The sequence below is a fragment of the Larus michahellis genome, chromosome 3, assembly GCF_964199755.1.
Source record: "Larus michahellis chromosome 3, bLarMic1.1, whole genome shotgun sequence".
NCBI classification, from domain to species: Eukaryota; Metazoa; Chordata; class Aves; order Charadriiformes; family Laridae; genus Larus; species Larus michahellis.
The window spans coordinates 105,060,478-105,080,592 of NC_133898.1; the positions used below are offsets into that span (position 1 = coordinate 105,060,478).

The window sequence follows — 20,115 nt, forward strand, 5'->3', positions numbered from 1 at the left end:
TACCTATACTTTATTCCAGAAATTTTACGTGACGGTGATGTCGGCTTTGGTCCTTTCTCTGTTGTTGGAGTGGAGCGTTGGTCCCATAGAAGACGCAGCAGATGGGTGAACAGTGATGCTACCACAAAGCAGCTTTGAGACCTCGATTTACAACATTTCACTCAACACATCTGATGTCCGCGTCCTTTAAAAAGATGTTCTAAACTTTGAAATGAAAAATGTTAGTAACAATATAAGCCAGTGAAAACAAGAACTCGGGAATGAGCTGAGCTTTAAAAGAAACATTTTATTTGGTAAAAAATAAAAGTAATAAATTATTTCAAGACAATTTTTGGTTTGTATCTGTACATACACAGTATATCCATAACATAGCTGCTATGTAACCCAGGAATTCCATCTGAGAAAAGGATTTATATGTCAAGTAAAAATTTTTAATGAAACCAGCACAGTCTTTTACACCTGTCAGTACTGAAACCAACTTGATGGAATTCCTTTTTTTTTTTTTTCCTCAAAAATTACCCAGTAATATCTATTCTGGGTCTTGTGTGGTCGTAGCACCTCTTACGCCTGTTTTGTATCATCTAGATCAGTGTTTCTCAGCTTTTGTTAATCAAAGAAGACTTGATTATTACTTTTTTTTCCTGCAGCATTGGTGTACCAACTTTCATTTTCAACTGGTAAAAAGTACATTATGAATGTTCACGTATCACTTCATCTTCTGGTTTTACTTTCTTCCTTTGTTGTATGTGGAAATATGCACAAATGCGTTTCTGTTTTGTCTGGTTGCGGTTTTTTAGTCACCTGAATTCACTTCTATGTCACCTTTTGAAATCTTATGGATCACCAAGGATCCACAGACCCTGCACTAAGGAAGATTGATCTAAACGCTCAAACCAGAATAATGATATTTTAACACCAGCATATGTGACATTTGGAAGAAACATGCCAGACATGACGTCAAAATACGGTGTTGCCATGGGTCAAAATTAGACATGGCCCAATGGGAACCATGAAACCGCATATTCAACAGTTTCCCGAAACACATCAGTAAGACTACACTGAGATTTGGACTACAACAAAATCTAACAAAACACATATGCCTGGTGTTATGCTTTATCCAGGGACTGCCTAGTTTAAAAAGTGAAATGTGTGCTTTATGCCTAGTTGTTTCGGTTCTTCAGAGTATTATTCAAGGGCTTGGGAAGCTGCAGAAAATCAGTCTGAATTTTGAGCATGTTGATTGGTAAATGAGGCAAGAACAGACAATGTACAACAGACATATAAAAGTCCTGTATTTGAATTCTAATAAATGAGTAGCATTTATTTCACAAACACAATAAAATATTGGCACCGGTGCTTCGGCTTTAAAATATTTCTACTTCAACTGTCATAAATTTTGTCTGTTTTGGAGAGAAAAGAAGCCATTTTTCGCCACATGTCATTACATATGGAAGCAACACTATCAAAATAAATATGTATCACGGACCTTTTATCAGAAACAATTATTTTTCCCTCCAACTATCTTTTGCACTTTTCCATTGAATTTTTAGTTAGTGCAACACATGTGGTGGGAGGAAAATGCAGAGTCTTCACAGCAGCTTCTTCTGAAGGGATGTCCAGTCATTTTTAGTAAACCAGATTCTCTTCCAGAAATACGCAAAGATACTTTCAAGATACACAAAAAAAATGATTTGGGAATGTCGCTCCCTATATCCCCCTAGCTTTTTAGAAATAGGACTTGACCACTTTTTAAGGTGTTACATATATGAAAATTGCTTTTGAATACTGACCTGGAGGGGGGAACATCAGTCTGAGCAAGAAGGCGGTTAAGGGGCTGAAAACTTCACTAGTCAACGCCACCAAAGCAGAAACCCGCACTACTGTCTTTGCTTAACAGCAAAGCAGCTCTGTTCTGAACTGTCCAAGAGCAAATGTTTTCTTCCATCCCGCTTCTCAACACAGAAAACAGTTCTCAGAACATCCAACGTGTCTTGGGCATCACGTCAAAATGTGAAAAAAGGAGACCTAACTGTTAACTCTTAGTTTTGAGTTGAAAATGATGAAAAATTTCAGACCCTATAGAAAGGTACCAAGGTACCTGTAAGCACCTGTGTGAAATAAAGAATGAAATGGCAAGACGGCCTTCTGAGCGCTGCAGTCTCCTCTCTTGTCACCGGGGTGCTAATGGAATATGTACTCATGCTCAAAGAGCTTTGAGACTCATGCCTCAAAGACAGAATTGCAGTAACGTGTCTCAATTACCCGTGAACTACTGCAGCTTCATGTTGCTCTAACTCTCCTGACTTAAATGAAAACAAACTGAAAAAAAACAACAAACCCACCAACTGCTGTACTGTGCATACAATATTGATATGGGGAATAAATTACAATAAGTACCACAGTAACCATACTGATCTCTCTGCATTACACAGCTGAAAAGCTACTTGTTGGCTGTACAGCTTATCCCATATAATGCTACAAACAACAACAACAACAAAAATATATTTATCATACAGCTTAGTGGGGCCATTTTAAATTTTATTTTTACATTGTCTTGCAACAGATTTTGGTATTATTTCTGTTATAACTTCATATATAAACCACAACATTTCCTAATACATTTCAGAAAGCTGAAAAATAATCTACCAGTTTTTTCTTTGAACAGTGATTTTTTACCTATCAATGCACAAACACCTATTACCTGATAAGCTTTTTGTTTCTCTCAATGTTTGTAATAAATACTACTACCCTCATGTGTCAGACAGCTGGAAATCTAATTTTTCTTAATTTTTAACCTTTCTTTACATCTAGCTCATGGTTGTCACCATGAATAAAGAACGCAGTGCAAGCTCATTCATAAGAGAACAACCAACATTTTGCAATCTGAGAGGTGGTAAGAATTGTTTACTGCAAGGCTGAAGAAATTAAGCAATTTATTCACCGGGTATTATGACCGTATGTAGGGGTGGTTTATTTACGATGTGAATTGAATGAGTACCGCATGAGGAGCCCGTATCTCTCAGAAATCTGCTCCGTCCTCTGCTGCCGATGGTGCTCCCAAGGGCCACGCTCAGCACTGCGTAACTCTGATCGGCTTTTGCACGGCCACCCTACCAGACCTATTACAGTGCTGATGGAGTTTTATTTAATGTGGAAACGACACGTCATCTTTAAGGGGTTTCAAAACTCCTAAGCCATTTGGCCAAATGACCATCCTGCATGGTAACAGCTGTTACTTCACGGCCTTACAAAACTGGGAGTGCACTGGGTGTGCGCGGGGTGTAACACACTTGCAATGTGCAGAGCGCGTTTAGGACACCTTGCATCTCCTTGGAAAAGCAGAAACACCATGACAAGCTTTGGGAAATGGAAGTTCAAAAAGAGAAACTCCAAAATTGCACATATCCCTTTGCTGATGCAAAGAGCGAGTATCTTTCTTTTTTCCCATATTTTCCTTTCTACTTTGTGAAACAGCTAGGTTCCCACAGAGACATGAGGCAAATCAGACAGGACTGGATAAGCATTGTTTTCCCACCTTTAACACACAATTCTGGAGGGAAGAAAATAACAGTCCTTGCACCACCTGTGGAGCTCCCCAGTGTGCTCCCCACCTTCCCAACCACAGCTGCAGGCAGGGCATTGGGATGCTCTTCCCATAGTATCAGAGCCCCCAAACAGCATTCGGTCTTGCAACAATTCGAAAATAATGGTGTCAGTACATTAACTGCCTGATCCTACTTCCACTGGGGTCTGTGGTGGTCTGTTGCATTCATTTCAATCAACCTTGCTTGGATCAGGCCTTAATGTAGCAACATTCCTATGTGGGGACTCTGAGGAGAGATCTGAAAATGGAAAAAAAAGCTAGTTCTACTGTGATTACTGTTTTGCATTATTAAGTCTATGAGCAGGCTCTTCACTGAAGGCTCTTAAGTGTAGGTACAAAATAGCAGGATATACCTATAAACATAGCTGACTTGGTAAACTAAAATATCTGCCTTCTCAGGACTCTCTAATTAGCAATCTGCTTTGAAAAATACAGTAAAATATCTCCAAACTGTATCAAAACAGATTTCTCAAAGTTTACTACAAAATGAAGAGCACTGTCACTTCAAAACTTGCCCCAAGACCCTTTTTCTTCCTCTCTCATTTCCTTCCCAAAGATAGTACTGCCTACAAGTCTATGTCAGAGCTCGTAAGAGTAAAAGGAAAAACTAAAGATCCTCCCAAAAACTACCCACACTGTTTTTAGCACCACCTGCATCTTGATTAAGTTCCTTTGCTGCACTGTAAATTCATGCACCATCCTGAATATCTGTCTGCCCTGCTAAAAAATATTTAGAGTTATAAAAAGTACAGTATTGCATTGCTGTTTGCTGTGTAGCTGTGGAAGTATGTTGTGCCTATACTGAAAATGTACCTGGAGCACTAAGGAGACACTCCTTGGGTCTGAAAATTCTACCTTTGTTAGAACAGAATATTTCAGCATAAATCATAGAATCGCCTAGGTTGGAAGGGAACTTTCAGATCATCTAGTCCAAACATCAACCTAGCTCTGACAAAACCCATCACTAACCCATATCTCTAAGCACCATGTCTACCCATCTTTTAAATACCTCCAGGGATGGTGCCTCAACCATTTCCCTGGGCAGCCTGTTCCAATGCTTGATAACACTTTCAGTGTAAAAATTTTTCCTAATATCCAGTCTAAACCTCTCCTGGCGCAACCTGAAGCCGTTTCCTCTTGTGAACAAAGTGACCTGCGTTCATCAAGAAATTCATAAAGTCTTTCCTATGGTCACAGGTGATGGGGAGACTGAAACTTTCAGCAGAGGAGTGAGATGCGAGACTTTGCCACTCTGATGAATAAATACCATCCCCACTGCGAAAGAGTTACTGCTACGACGCATCAACCTAATAAGGTTGCCTGAGAAACAGTTTGAACAAAAAGCCGTCACTGCTTCACTGAAATCACTGACAATAACTATGGTGAGTTCACAGGAGCCAGAGCAGATTCTTGGTGAGAAGTAGATTTCCATCTGATCTAGTTAAAGATGTCCCTCCTTACTGCAGGGGGGTTGGACTAGATGACCTTAAAAGGTCCCTTCCAACCCAGCACATTCTGTGATTCTATAATTCTATGATTCTATAAACAAATCTCTTCCCAGGGCCACAGGTAGAAGAGACAAATGAACTCAATCTAGCTGGTGCATGAAATGCCTTTGTGGTTTTTCTTTTGAAAGAATAAAGCCAAGTCCTTCCTAGTGGGAGTCCTCCATAGAATGCTGTAGGACCTTTCAGATCTAAGAGTGAAGTGGTCTCCTAAAACATGCACCTGAAACATGAAGACTGTGTGTAAGGATTATAAGCCTTCAGCAATGAATTCTCCCAAATTTCTGACTTTGGAACAAAACTGTTGCAGAGCATCTTGCAGCTAAACGGTTATGGCATTCTCCTAAAAGACAAACTCCACATTCAGGAGGGTGTGAGCCAGCTGGATGTTCTGGCTGCACATTGCAGACGAGAAGTGGATGGCATGCTGCTGCCCAAACACCCTGCCTGTGTCTTTTGTAAGCACTAACCTGGCATAGGCACTTAATAGCAGGACATTTTTGATGACTGAGAGGCTTGGATGCACAAAAATGTGTCCCTTAGACTGCAGTTAGGTGCCTAAATACCTTCATTAAGGTTAAACCCTTGCTACTATCACCCTTCCCTGCTACTTTCTTTGGCTTAGCAGAGGTGCTTTATTGTTTGTCGTGGTGACTGTAACAAATCTCATTTTTAGATGCCTAATTGCTCCTGGCCTTGTAATACTCATCCGGACATAAGGCAGCATTGCAGGGTTGAGCTTGCAATCTTCCTCACATGCCTAGTCTAAGCACTTGCAACCTTATTTTAAAAACTAGGTTATTAAAGTCAGAGTTGCAAATATATCTGGCAACTTTTAAAACAGACTGTTGCATGTGAGACTCAAAAACTTACCTGAGAAATGGAAGTCCACGGAAAATTTTTTTTTTTTGAAATACCAAATAGAAAAACATAACAAAAAGCTATTTTTAGAATACATTACAGAATACTGGCATGTTATACAAATGCAATTAACCCATTGAAATTTAAACTAGTTGTAAGTTATGTTCAAGGCACCTTTTTTAGAAATACTTTTTTTAGGGTTCATCCTACGTTCACACTAGTTTAACCATGTAAACAAGTCTGTGAAAGCTCAGGTTAAGGTCACTTTAAGATCTGTGTGCCAAATACTTTAGAAAAATATCATATTACATGGAAAATTCAATAAAGTAAGATAGATCCATCTGCTGCCCAAACAGTTCGATAGATGCTATGGGGTAAATTATTAACAAGATGAAGCCTAAAAGAGGTTCTGAAAAATTAAAGATAAGTAACATGCAATGCATTAACATTTGTGTTTATCGTTTGAAAATGTACATAAATGCTGAAAAAATGCAAGCCACTATTCCTAGTGCTATCCTATTTTTAAAGGGAAGATCTTTGGAAGCAGTATTATTTGAAGTTTAAAAACATCCTCCATCTTTTTTTCCCCACACTTAATCTTACAATATGCTAGTACATACTTTCTTCACAAGGAAAATGTATAAAATTAATCTTACAATATAAACACTATAAACAACTCCCTTGAGGCATCTTCTGGACACAGATTCTCTGTAAAGACTTAAGTATAATAATTCTAGCATAATTATGTAAAAATATGTACATTTATTCCAATGTGCTAGACCCACGAAGAAACCCAAGTAAGCTCTACAAAAGTTGCCCATCAGTCTTGTCCAGTTAAGATTATGTCCAGCTTTGCTACTTGTTTTTGTGTAGGAAAAGTTTTACTTGTTTTTGTGTAGGAAGTTTCCAAACTTTTGCATAAAGCCTCTCAGCTTATTTTCATTAGGCTGCAATGGATGGTAAGCAGTTGAGTTGTATCCGACCATGTGATTACTCCTGCCGTAATTATTCCCTAAGGTCTTGCTTTTGATATCTGAGAGATGTGAACTGCTGTTGGGTGCATTTCCTGCAGGTTGGCTAGCATTTTCCATCTTACAGAATGGCTCAAAGCGACTATAAACACGCCTTTCACTCAAACGAGATCTTAGCTCCTCTTGGCGTTTTGAGCTTGCCAGCTGTGGTGTCACTGAACTTGCTCTTTGAAGAGCAGAAACAGGGGCACTTTCGGGAGTAGTGTTTGTGGTGATTTCCTTTACGTCTTGATACTGAATCTGTTCTGTATTAAATCTTGGGGTAGATGCATCTCCTGCAGTTTCTATGAACTTACTTTCAAGGGGGCACAAGAGAGGGCACTTTTTATTGCTTTCATCAGAGGGAGGTTTTTGAGGTTTTGGTGACTTCGGAGACTTTGGAGACTTTTTGGGGCTCCCAGTGACATCTTCTTTACTTCTGTTCAAGCTACCTTGAGAATTTGATGATGTGTTTCTCTTTCTCCTTGGGGAAGAATCTGTCTTATTCTCAGAAATCTTCGGTTTTTGATTCTCTTCTTCAGAAACCAATGTATCAGAACTACTACACATTCTGTAAAAGGCAGTACCTTTGTTTTTTGACAAGTTTTCCTTCTTGTCTGGTGTGAGATTAAGAAGTGACCGCAATTTCTGGGATCCTTTCTTTAGAAAACTTGGGGAACTCTTACTTTCTTTCTTTGATGTGCAATCCTTACAAGACTCCTCTTTGCTAGCTTCAGTGAGGGCCGCCATAGAGATTGCCTTGCTAGCAGTTGGGCTCTTTAGCTCTCCTTTAAGGTTCTTTTCCTCCTGTGGCAAGTGGTTGGTTACATTGTGCAAACTTTTAGAGCTCTTCAGCGTGTCTTCTGGAAGTTTTGGACTAACTGGCTGCTTAAGTCTATGCCTAGTCAATGTGCTGTAAACATAACTGGATGCATGTTTGTTGGCACCAGGGTCTAGTATGGACTTCGAATTAAACATGGGAAAACTTCTCCTTTTTAGCATATTTTCATTTTGAATGTTCTTCAAATTTTCTGCATGCTTGTCTGCACACAGTGTTGTGTACAAGTAGAGAGATGAGTCGCCTGTTGCATTGGAATTTACAGTAGGTTTCGTGTTGTCTGCAATATGAATTCTGTGGTTTTTTGGTGCATCTGATTTAAGTGGGACGTTTGTGTTAAGCTCTTCTAAAATATTATCTGTTCCATTTTCCACACTTGGAGCATGATTAGATGTCCCTTTAGGTGTTGCACTTCCCTCTGACCCAATTATAGTTGAATTTGAAGAACTTGCACAGCTGCTCACTTCCTGCTGTTCAGGTAAAGTTGGCTGAAACACCAGTGATGATCGTAAGCGAGAGTGAGAATACAGCGCATGAGCTTTAATATTTTCAGCTGTGTCATAGCTATCATATCTGTCACCCAAGGCCGACCCATTAGACTCTACTGGATAATCCGATTGATCATTCAAATATGACTTAATTCGCCAGTTACGTAGGAATGATTTTGTTGTGTGTTCGAGGGTCGGCATCCTTTGCTGCAGATGGCGGATATGATTATCTGTCCCATTAAAAGACCTCCGTACAATTGAGTTTCTTTCTGCAAGATTTACCTTTGGTCGTGCAAACTGATCGGCAAAACTTTGCTGGGGTGTATTGTAGTTATTTGCATATCCTCCTCGTAATGAAGAAACAATACTAAGGGTATCAGATGTCATTTTCCAAGTATTTGATGGATTGTTGGCTCTATTAATAGCCCTGTTGAGCAATAGGTAAGGTGTCCTTTCTGGCTTCTCCCCAGCATAACTATGCCTCTTCCAGTGCTCATTTTTTTCACTAGGTTGATACTGCTGGATTGAATTTTGCATATTAAAACCTGGATGAAATGGTTGTTTATTATAGGCTTGATTTCTCAACCCATATTTATCTATTTCATTTACTGCGTATCTTCCACGAGTTTTCCAACAAATAGGATCTATATTGTGAACCTTTTCTTGCCTACCGAAGAGGTTTCTTTGGCTAGAAACTGAAGCCAAGGAAGACACCGAGTGTTGGTACGTATCATTATCCCAGAGCGTCCTGCGACTGTTGACCCGCACTAATTCTGGAGCAAATGAACTAGGAACAGAAGAACGGGCATACAGTGTCCTGAACTCTTCATCAAAGGATTCAACGAGCTGTCCTGTGATAACTTGAACCATGCTGAGGTTGGTTTTTTCAAATGACCACATAAAGCTGAAAGAAGAACAAATGACCATTAGAAACAGTTCTGTTGAACTAACATATTACACTGGTCCTTCCCGATATTACACTGGTCCTTCCTGATAAGAAAGCTTTCACACAAACCTGGGTTTTGCACAAATACTTTCTAAATAAATAAATAAATTGTAGGCATGATTCATGTAATTTGGATTGGGAAGGTAATACCAATCGAACTCAGTTGGAGACTCTCCACTGCTTTCAGTGGGAGCAGGAATTAGTCTATAACTACTTAATTGCCCTTATAAAAGGTGGATATTGCAAAAAAGTATTCACAAACGTAGAACAGTGAAGTACAAACACCTAACGGCACAAAATTACCTCTACAAAGACTAAGCCAGGATTGACTAGAGCCACTGAGTCAGAGACTGTTAATGTGTGGTTATGTTGTGAAACAAATACATTTGAAATAATATGCAGAACTGCTTCAACAGTTCTGAATGTACTTCACTCTAAACACATTTTCAGAAAAATGCACCTCAGAATTGTTAAAAAGTTTACATTTTCTACTATGCACAGCAGATCGGATATGAACATTTCTTTTAATTGAAGTGATGATATACTGATGAAGGAAATTTTCCTTTTTTCTATTGTACTTAGAAAGGCTGAACACATGCTCAAAACTAAGTATCTATAGCTACTTTACAGCTGCAGAATGGGATAAAAAACATTAACATCTACATTAAGGATGTTTCAACAAGCCTCATAGCATGGTGTCGAAAGCATGCAATTTGTAGATTACAACAAGGAAAAAAAACCCGTTTTGCAATCCTATTTTCATGAAAAAAAAGTGAAAAAATTAATGAACTTATTTTATTTGCGTTTGTCTTCTGTCTGTTAAAAAATATGCTTATTGTATTCATGTAAATAGCTTACTGATTTCCTTTTATTTGTTTTGTTAGTTTTGTATTTTTCAGGAAATAATAGCGTGATGAGATTAAATCAAATCATGATGCATAAGTTTTTCCTATTTATTTTCACAACTAAGAATAATATATTTTTTAATATTTGAAAAACCCCTAAACTTTAAATTGAGTTCAGAGAACAGGAATTCAGAAAGACTCGTCTTTCCTGTTATGAATCACTGGATTATTTTATAAAACAAGCTTAATTTTTACAGAAATTGATGATTCCAGCCCCTGTGGTGCTAGGTCTTAAAGCACTGTTATTTTTCAAAACGAAATGAGAAAAACTATCACATTCTCACAGACTCCGGCACTGTGTGTAGATGTCAAAGCAGGCAAAATCTCCCTAGACTCTCTTACACTGATTCATTTATGAACTTGTCACTTACCTCGCTACCATTTATATACATCACTCTGAACTGGGGCTGGCCGAGTCTCAGAGGAAATAAAAACCCAGATTTTTGAAAGCCTACAGTGGTGGAAATCTATCTAATGGATCTGGCACCTAGGCACTACCTTGGCAGAAACTAATTCAGTAGGCCAAAGGAGAGATGTGTAGCATGAAAAGCAGGAAAATATTTAACAACGTGTGAGATAAAGCTGTCCCTGCTTTAATTTTGTTGTTTTGTTTTGTTTTGTTTTTTTTTTTCCCCAGCTCTGCAAGGCTACAAGTTCCTCCAGCCTATGTTTTGCACGCACAGACTGGAAATTAAATGGAAAGTAGAATAAAGAAACGTAACCAAATATAATGAGAGACTATGTCAACTTAACTTGAGCCATTCTGAATTTGACCATGATACACTACGGAGTGCCATAGAATAGGTCTATAATGTTCGGTTTAGAAGATTATTGCGAGGAGGAACTATCCAAGAGAGCTTATAAAATAATTTTGACAGCCTTTCCTGAAGTGAATGTTAAACAAGAATAATTCAGACAATATAAGACAAATCAACATTTTTTTTTAGCAAGTCTTCATCTGTAGCAAAAGCTATATCCTTTATTTCTTATTTGTGAGTATCTCAAAATGGGGCTCCATGTTAGGCTGGTTAGCAATAAGTATCTATCATAACTTGTTAAATTACAGAAAAGATAATAAAATTTGCCCATGGAGTTCCCTGGCAGAATTTTCAGACACAGAAACAAATTCGCAGTAGGAGAACTACTGAGATGGTAGGTTTTCTATGGACACCTCAGTGACTCATCTTACCTGTAAGAACCATATATGACTTTCTTGCAGTCAACAAGAATAAATTTTTGTTCCATTTTTCCATGGAATTTTGCTCCTGTTTTAGAATAGTAATCTTGTCCTTTTACTGTCCGCACCCTCATGTTCTGAAAAAGACAATTGAAATACTTTAATTGGTATACTATATTCCATATTTAGCATCCAGGGGTTTAAAAGACAGAGGTATAGTAGGAGAAGAGTTATATTGTTGCATATTAATAAACTCTGCAGGGAAGTAAACTCTGATCAAACTTGTCCCCTAGGGACACAAAATGGCAAGTTATTGATTTTTCTTAAAGACTGACGAGATTCCCAAGGCCACAGAAAATTAAATTCTCCTCTTCCATAGCCACCACTCCCAGAAATGAGGTTCTGGCACAAGAAGTCTTCAACAAGAGAAAGAGGTTTTGTACTGTAAAAAAATAATTATTTTTATCATCTGGTGTACAATATTTAGAAGTTTTCCAAGCATCTCAGGTAATCAGAGACAGCACCTAAAGAGCCAGGATCTCTTTTCTTATCATTGAGTAAGGCTGCTTTATCTACAAACACAGATACCCCACTCTAAGATGATCCATTGAATCCACCTGGCGCCAGAATCCCTTGCAGTTTTACCATCACTAAGATTTCTCAATCAGCTTTGCACCAGGGGATCAATCACATTTCTAAATTCAGAGATGCTATCACAGCACAAACTCTACACAGCAGTTAGGTTTGAATTCTATTAAGAAGATTTATGTTTTACTTAATGCAAACTCAGTAAACTGCACTTGGGAAATTTTCCATGTTGGATGTCAAAAATGTGGTAAATATTTTTCCCAGGCTGTGGATGAAATTGATTCAGTGTCTCTTTTTTTTTTCCTCTCTCTACTTGTTTTTTTAAGCTCGTAAAAATAAAATAATTCAAAAGAAGTGCCACAACACCTTGTGGACTGTACTAATAATAATTTTCAAAAAGTTCTTACATGGATGTAGGGAAAAAAATCAAGATGCATTTATCAGAAATTGTCACAGAAAGGCGCTTATTTATAGAAAAAATAAAATTTATATTCAACGCAAACCAACCTACAGCATCTACCTCATGTGGCTGTGAGCTACAAAATGCTTTACAAGACATAAAAATAGCATGGAATATAGCTGTGAATGATCACAATATTTACTGTAGTTTCTAGCCTTGCAATATTTGTTTCAGCAATGCTAATTTGTGGTAATTTAGAAGTATCCCAGTGGGAGTGAAATCCGTAGTTTAGCACCGTCAGTAAGAAAACAGAATCTATATGATTATTACATAGACTGTGTATACGGAAATAGTGGAATATAAGACATGTTAGTACAGAGGAATGTTTTGCTTCATGTGACTGCTATAAGGACAGGTTGAAAATCACAGCAGACGTTCTCTGTAAAGGCCAGATACAGATAGATTAGGGCTGTTCTTGAAGCAAAATGAATTAAGATTGTGTACAGGTAAATTCAGCAAAATCAGGGGGACAAAACAAATAATAGAATAGAATAGAATAGAATAGAATAGAATAGAATAGAATAGAATAGATAAATAGACTATTTCAGTTTGAAGGAACTGATAACAATCATCTAGTCCAACTGCCTGACCAACTCAGTGCTGACCCAAAGCTAAAGCATATTGTTAAGGGTATTGTCCAAATGCCTCTTAAACACTAACAGGCTTGGGGCATCGACCAGCTCTCTAGGAAGCTTGGTCCAGTGTTTGACCATCCTCTGGGTACAGAAATGCCCCATCTAGACCTCCCCTGGTGCAGTTTTGAACCATTCCCGCACGTCCTGTCACTGGATACCAGGGAGAAGAGATTGGCAGCTCCCTCTCCACTTCCCCTCCTCAGGAAGCTGTAGAGGTGTTTAAACTTACAAAAGCATTTAAGACTCCAGTCTATAAAGTATGACTGAATTTGCAATACATAAACCTTTATTGTCTATGGCAGCACTTACGCATTTACCTAAAACATAGAAAGCTCTAACAGATGAAGGTTGTAGGATTTTTAATGACATAGTGTCTACTACAGTCCAATGAACCTTATATTTCCAAACAGAAATTTCAAAAAATTAGGAGAAAATCTCCATAAAATGAAAGCACATTTCCAAATAACACATGCTTTATTCATCACTATATATTTCATTGTTGGCATCTTAAAACTTTTATCAAAAGAAAAATCAAATCAAAGAAGTAGGAGTTACACTTAAAAGCTGCTGAGCCAGCAATTATGGTTTTACTCAAGCTACCCAAGTTCTTTAAGTTATTTATTAGGTGAGTTTTTACTTAGCATTTTTGTCAAGCTGTGTTTGAACAAAAATGCAACTCGGTTAAAATGTACAAAGACAGCATTTAAAATTATTTTTGTTTGTGACCTAACTGTTTTGCAAATGTACTAGAAACATAAACCATAAACTTTATCTCTTAATTTGGCATATCAAATTGATTAAATAAAAGAGGTATCATCTAGAAGTGCTGTAAAATTTTAAAAGGTAAAAATTTTAAAAATGAAAATACAGGTGGATGCTTAGGGCTATTTTCAGAAACAGGTGAAAACCAATCAGTAACAGTAACAACCCGGTTTGCATTACTGAATGGGAGGTTAACATAATTTTGCATCTCTACCTGCTAACCACTTTTTGACAATCTAGCATTGTGTCTTTCAAGTATTCTGCACTCTGATTAGAAGTTTTCTTATCAATGAAAGTCAATTTTCCCACTTTCCAGTACAGTTTTTACTGAACTTTGAACAAGCCAATCCCACTGAAGGAAATTATTGTTTCTCCAGCAGCTACTCAAGCTTTAAGTAAAAGTAATTTAATAAAAAACTTTTATTTGAAAGTGAAATAGTGTGGGAAAAGTAATTCCTGAAAAAGAAAATACTGGAATTTAGCCGTTCTAAAGATTATTAGAATAGCATACCCTTATTTACTATAAAATAAAATTTTGTGAATTAGTCATAAAATTCACATTTACTTCAATGACTGTTTTACCCAATTTTATATACCATGTAATTATATTTGTATGTCAGATTTATATTTAACTATATTAAATTATATTTATGTCGTCACAATTTGAAAAAGGTAACTTGAGGGGCAGCTTATACATTTCCAAAACACCATAACAAGTAATGCTGGCCTAAAGACATGCCAGTTGAACACATCAAATCTTACTGAGATAAGGCCTGATTGGTATTGGACAGGATGTCACTTGGGAATCTGGAATGCTGGAGGCACAAGCAAGGCTAATGGCTTGCAAATTACCATACTATATAAAAAAAGCTTTGCCTTAGGTACTCGTAAGTTGAAATACAACTTCAAGTAGGCATATCGAAAGAAAAGGAATAAAATTTACATTAAATTGCTGGTTTTTAAAAAAAAAAAATCATAGTCACTGCTTCCTCTGTTCTCCTTTTTCTTTTCCTTCTCTTCAGTATTATTCTTCCTGCAGCTTTTCTGTCCTGCTTCCTCAATCCTGCCAACTCATTCGCTGTCTCGGTACGTCATCCACTCACAGACGGAACATGGCAGCATCACAAAGGCATGTGCCAGAGATCATGCTCACCCTTCTCACATAACACTTCCTTTTCCTCCACAGCTCATCAGGCATTCTTCATCTACTTCAAACCCTCTAATTAGGTGCCAGGGATGCATACTTTGAATAACCGCTCAAAATACAGACAATATTTGAGGATATATAATAACAATGCATTCCACTTAGGAGTAGAAGCAGTAAATAGATACATACTGAACTGCAAGCCCCATTTGGTATGAAATGCTGGGCTTCACCTTCCTACTTGGTTTCATCCTCAGGCTACAGGACTCCCCCGATAACAGTAGCGTGTCACTGATCACTGCAGAAGCGTTATGCATCATTGTGGGTAAAGCAATAATTCCTTTATGAATCCAGAGAGGAAAATCATGGGCAAACTGTAAAATATCACAAAGAATCCCAGCTCGCCCGATGGGACACACAGAAGGATGTAAGATTGCCCGTAGTGAGTCAAACAGAAAGTCTGGACTTGATGATTTTAAAGGTTGGACTTGATGATCTTAAAGGTCCCTTCCAACCTAGACAATTCTATGATTCTATGATTCTGCCTGGCCCTGTAACCTTTTTTGTCAGCGACTGCTAATGGATGCATATGGACGATTAATTTAATCAAGAACTTGATGTTTTAGGAGGTTTTTGAAGCTAGACACAGGATCTTCTCCCTCCTTCAAGACCAGGTTGTAGGATACTCAGGGATGTTTAAAACATCCCGTGGCTGCAGTTTTTAAGGATGGCCAACAGGGCTACCCAGGTAAATGGCACCCACCTGACGAACAGGAAACAAGCTCTAACTCCTCTCTTTATGTATGACTGCACCACTCTCTTCCCAGAGAGAGACACATAGCATGATTTAAAATTTTGAAGTATAATCCAACATTACGCATTCATTTTCATCAGTAAGAACCCTCCAATGTGACAGATAAGTACAGTGAATATAATGGTCTCAAACATTTCACTTCAGCACTTTTTATTTGTTGAGTCTGGTTTTATCAGTGTTCAATTACTCACCCTGTTCTTCCTGTCAAGAATATGCACAAAGAAAATGGATGTCTACCTAATACTTATCCTAACAGCTTTAAAGAAAAAAAAGTCACATTTCTCATATTGTTCATCATTACTAAGGTTATTTATTATCCTAGGCCTCTCTTCTTACCAAGAGGTAGTAGTTGCTGTACAAATACTAACAATTTTTCAAGTTCAATTCCATGCTGAATTTGAATCTGATCCAAGGAGCAACCACTGAAGACAAAATCTCAATGACTTCACTGGAGCCTGGGGTTCCTTAGCACATAATTTTACTCACAGGTATGACACCATGCTGTACACCTATTTAATAACCAAACTTGACTTACGCTTGAAAGTACTGGAAAACTTTTGGTGATTTTGATAAAACTGGTGAGAAATAACAGACTGCAATCAGGTCTCAAGAGTAGCTCCTAGTATGCGTCTCTATGCATTTAAGCATGCATATCTGTGAGTAGACTGCACAAAAGGAAAGTAAAATCAATTCATTAGTGGTTCTATTCTCTCATTCCTGCAACTCAATAAAAATATTGAGAGGAGTATCAGGGGATAAACAGTTGCTCTCAAATTGCTTTCAAGATCCTCCTGTAGCAAGATGATTCTTCATCGTTGCCAGAGAAGTAAAAACAGGTTTCTGCAGAGCATGGAACCTCTGTCACATGCCTCATCTCATATCAAATAAAACACGAAGATCTGCCATCAGCTGAGGAGCTTTGTTGACCTCTTGGGCATTAAACGACATTGCCTACTTTGGCTCTCTGTTTCTAATCCAAAATTAAGTTCTGCATTGAGCATTCTGGTGGTACTGGGGACTGCTGTCTCCGTGCTGCATTTTGCACTGCAAATCTATTTCATAGCTTGCTGCAGCACCTGCCAGTAGCGGGGTGGGGCGGGGGTGGGAAAAAAAGCATCTCTCAAAAAAATTTAGCTATTGGTTTTTGAAAAATCACCTGAAAAAAGTCTGAATCTGTAACAACTCTTCATCTTTCTATGCAAAGGAATTGCTGACTGAACAACAAGTCAGACCAGTGACAAAGTTAATCAAAAGAACCTTAGGTAGAGGAGAAAAAAAGAAACACGTTACTCACTGAGGAAAAATGCAGGACAGTCAGGGAACAGATGAATGAAATCGGGGAAAGCAAAATGGGAAAGTATACGAAAGGAATTGTTTATTTGAATTGAATCCCACTGCTGATGTTAAGGTGAACATTAAGTAAAAACCAACTCACAAGAAGAAACGCTGTAGGAAAGACTGAAAAAGCTCCTAGTAAAGCCCTGATTTCATATTCTTCTATACGGAATTTACAAAATAATCACAGAATGTATAGCCTATTCATTTTTTTCAGTTACATCTTTCAATAAAGAGGAAACATGCCCTGATATGCAGTCAGACTACAGATGAGGAAAACTGTCTGCACAGACATTTAGTGTAGATTTATGAATGAAATCCTCTTTTTTTCCACACAGAAGACTACTGAACTGTAAATCTGAATTAAAAAATACAGTTTCGCTCATCACTGCATCTTTTTTTTTACTGATTCAAAGGAAAAGGAAAAGAGCCAGAGTAGGGTTTTAGTCAGAAGAGCTTTACAGAAACTCCTCATCGTGAGTTCATGGCATGAGGAGCGTCTGCCATACTCCTACAAGACTGAACCAAATCATGCCAGAGAATAAGGAGACCAGTGCTCCTGAGGAAAAGAAACATAACCATACATCTCTGTCCTCTTCCTGCCTTCACTGAACAGAAGGGGAGGACCAAAAGCTGAGAGCACAAAACCTTAAAGATGGTTTGTTTTTTGTGAAAGTGGAGGCAATGGGAAAAAAAGAAAGGGAGAAAACTTCCCCAAAGTTCTTTCATAGTCACCAGCAGTTTCTCTTCATCCTCAAGAAAGGCACAGGAGAATTACTGTGGGAGTAGTAGGCTTCTATTCCCAGAGCAACAGTCACTGGGAGTAGCACTTGGATGAGAAGACCATTAATTTGAACAGCTTTATTACCAGCTAAACTGGAAACCCAGCACACAACTCTGTCTGGCACATATTTTTCATTTTCTGACAAACCTTGAAGTAGTCTGAGTAAACCTTGCAGAGTAAATATGTATTTTATTTCTCCCATCACTACGAAACAGAAACATACAATACATAATGTCACTGAAGTGGCCAAATCCAAACCCCTCCAATCCACGCTAATCCATACAAAATCCACTCTAATGTATGTACGTTAATTCTTTCAACCACAGTATAAATGCCTGTAGGTCTACAAAACCATATTAACAAGACAACTTCGAACCCACCCAAAAGAAGTTAAGCTTTCGAAACAGCTGTAGATACACATTGCACAGAATAAATTTGAAAATGCGTACTATGGCATGTTTTGAGGTATCACTTGAAATGCATGCTCCTAATTTCTTTCAGTTTGGGAGGATAAAACTCATGCCATAAAAGGACATGCACCATTTTTGGCAACCTCTATGGCATAGTTAACCCAAACAATCAGCAAATGGTGGTATCTCAAGTTACAGAGTATGGAAATATTGCCTAATACTGACTTCATGAAGGCAATCATGACCAGTCTTTACAGGCCCACAACATATTTTTAATGTTTTCTTTCCAAAAGTTCCCATAGCTCTGTGTGTTAGGCCACCAGAGGGCAATCCCACACACTCATACACAAGAAACAAACATGGAAAGTGGTGTGGGAATAATTGGACCTAAGTGAACACTCCAGAGCAAAAACTGGCATAAAATACCAGTTTGCTCCAAAATTCTAACAAAAAGCTTTTTTTATCCTCACAAATACACCACACCTCTATCTGATTTTTGGACTGGGTTCTTAAAATGCATGCTGCTAAGAAGAGCTTTCATAATATTTTTCCCAGGAGCAAATATAGCCTAACTAGTTACAGTAAAAAGGAATTGCAAATGGAACTATATGAAGTTCAGACAAGGCAGGGCTCAGAGCTTTGCAAAGAAACTCTGGCAACATCCTGGGAAGTTCTTCAGTGCTATCTACAGTACAGTAAATCTAGAAGTATTTATGATTCATTTATGTCGGGTCAGTGCAGCTCATGGTTTGTATTCTAATCCCTGTTAAATATCAGGGTGGCATAGGACATCTTGCAAAAAATGTAAACGTTAGTCTTCTTGTTATCTTTCTTAGAGGACAAAATTACATATTTCATGTATAAAAGTAATATTCTAACACATGATGCAGACAGACATGATACTATAGATTTCAGGAAAACTAATAAAATAGAATCTTGGGCCTTTTAAAGTATTTTAATAGTAACTTTAAAGAAAAAGATCATAAAATGAAGTATGCAATTTATTAATTCACATAAGCTTTATGACTCTATTTGCAGATTAAGAGAAAGCGAAAAGGAGCTAAGTTTTTAAAAAATGTGGTATTCTTAAATAGATAATAATGGAAAATTATTTTATAAGTAATTGTGTAATTCTGTCAAATACTCTTGTTTTGACAGATGAAAAGAATAACAGTATTTCTAAAGAGAAAAATGTTTGTAGAGAAGGTTCTGCTGAGAGCTGACGTATCTATACCTCTTAGTTAATTTGAAAAAGCAGTATTAGATAATCACGTTTTGAATAATAGTCCCTTTTTGGTAGGTTGTGGAGGAATTAGTACTGAATGTTCATGCACAGAAACACAGGAAGCCTTACCCTGAGCCTCTGAACTTGACAGCCTTGTTTCTCTGTCATTTTCAGAAAGTGACTGAAGTTTGACTCATCAAGCAGAAGGTACACTGCAATCCCTCTGGCAGATGCCTCCACGATTTCTCTAAAGATATCCACATCTGTAAACATATCCATAACAATGGCAATGACCTGAATAAAACAGAAAAGGCACAAATTATTGTATTGTATAAACATATATATAAAACTCTTCACTGAAGCTTGCACTGGGCTGCTAACACACCAATATTTTTTACACATTAAAAAGTTCTAGTATTTTCCATGTGGGACCACTTAACCTGGAAGGCTTTTCAAGAACAGTGGATCTTCTTTTTGAGAAGTCAGGTGATTGCTTGTGTGACATTTGTCACAAGTACCAAAGTCTGGTAAAAGTTGTGTTGTGGGTGTGTGTAACGACTGGTCACATGAGGAAAAAGAAATCCAATGGATGAGAAGGGAAAGGGAAACAACAATACAAATACA

The 20,115-nt window shown here is 37.7% G+C and overlaps 1 protein-coding gene across 1 annotated transcript in view; it reads right to left on the minus strand.

The window, feature by feature from the left end:
• Positions 1–341: 341 nt before the first annotated feature.
• The window catches only part of FAM83B (family with sequence similarity 83 member B), a 57,247-nt gene continuing 37,473 nt past the window's right edge, over positions 342–20,115 (minus strand). Inside the window, exons 3-5 of the mRNA XM_074581587.1 lie at positions 19,621–19,785; positions 11,347–11,471; positions 342–9,210 (exon numbers count right to left, since the gene is read on the minus strand). Of these exons, the coding sequence (XP_074437688.1) occupies positions 6,852–9,210; positions 11,347–11,471; positions 19,621–19,785 (2,649 nt within the window). The 3' untranslated portion in view covers positions 342–6,851. The remainder of the gene's footprint in view (positions 9,211–11,346; positions 11,472–19,620; positions 19,786–20,115) is intronic.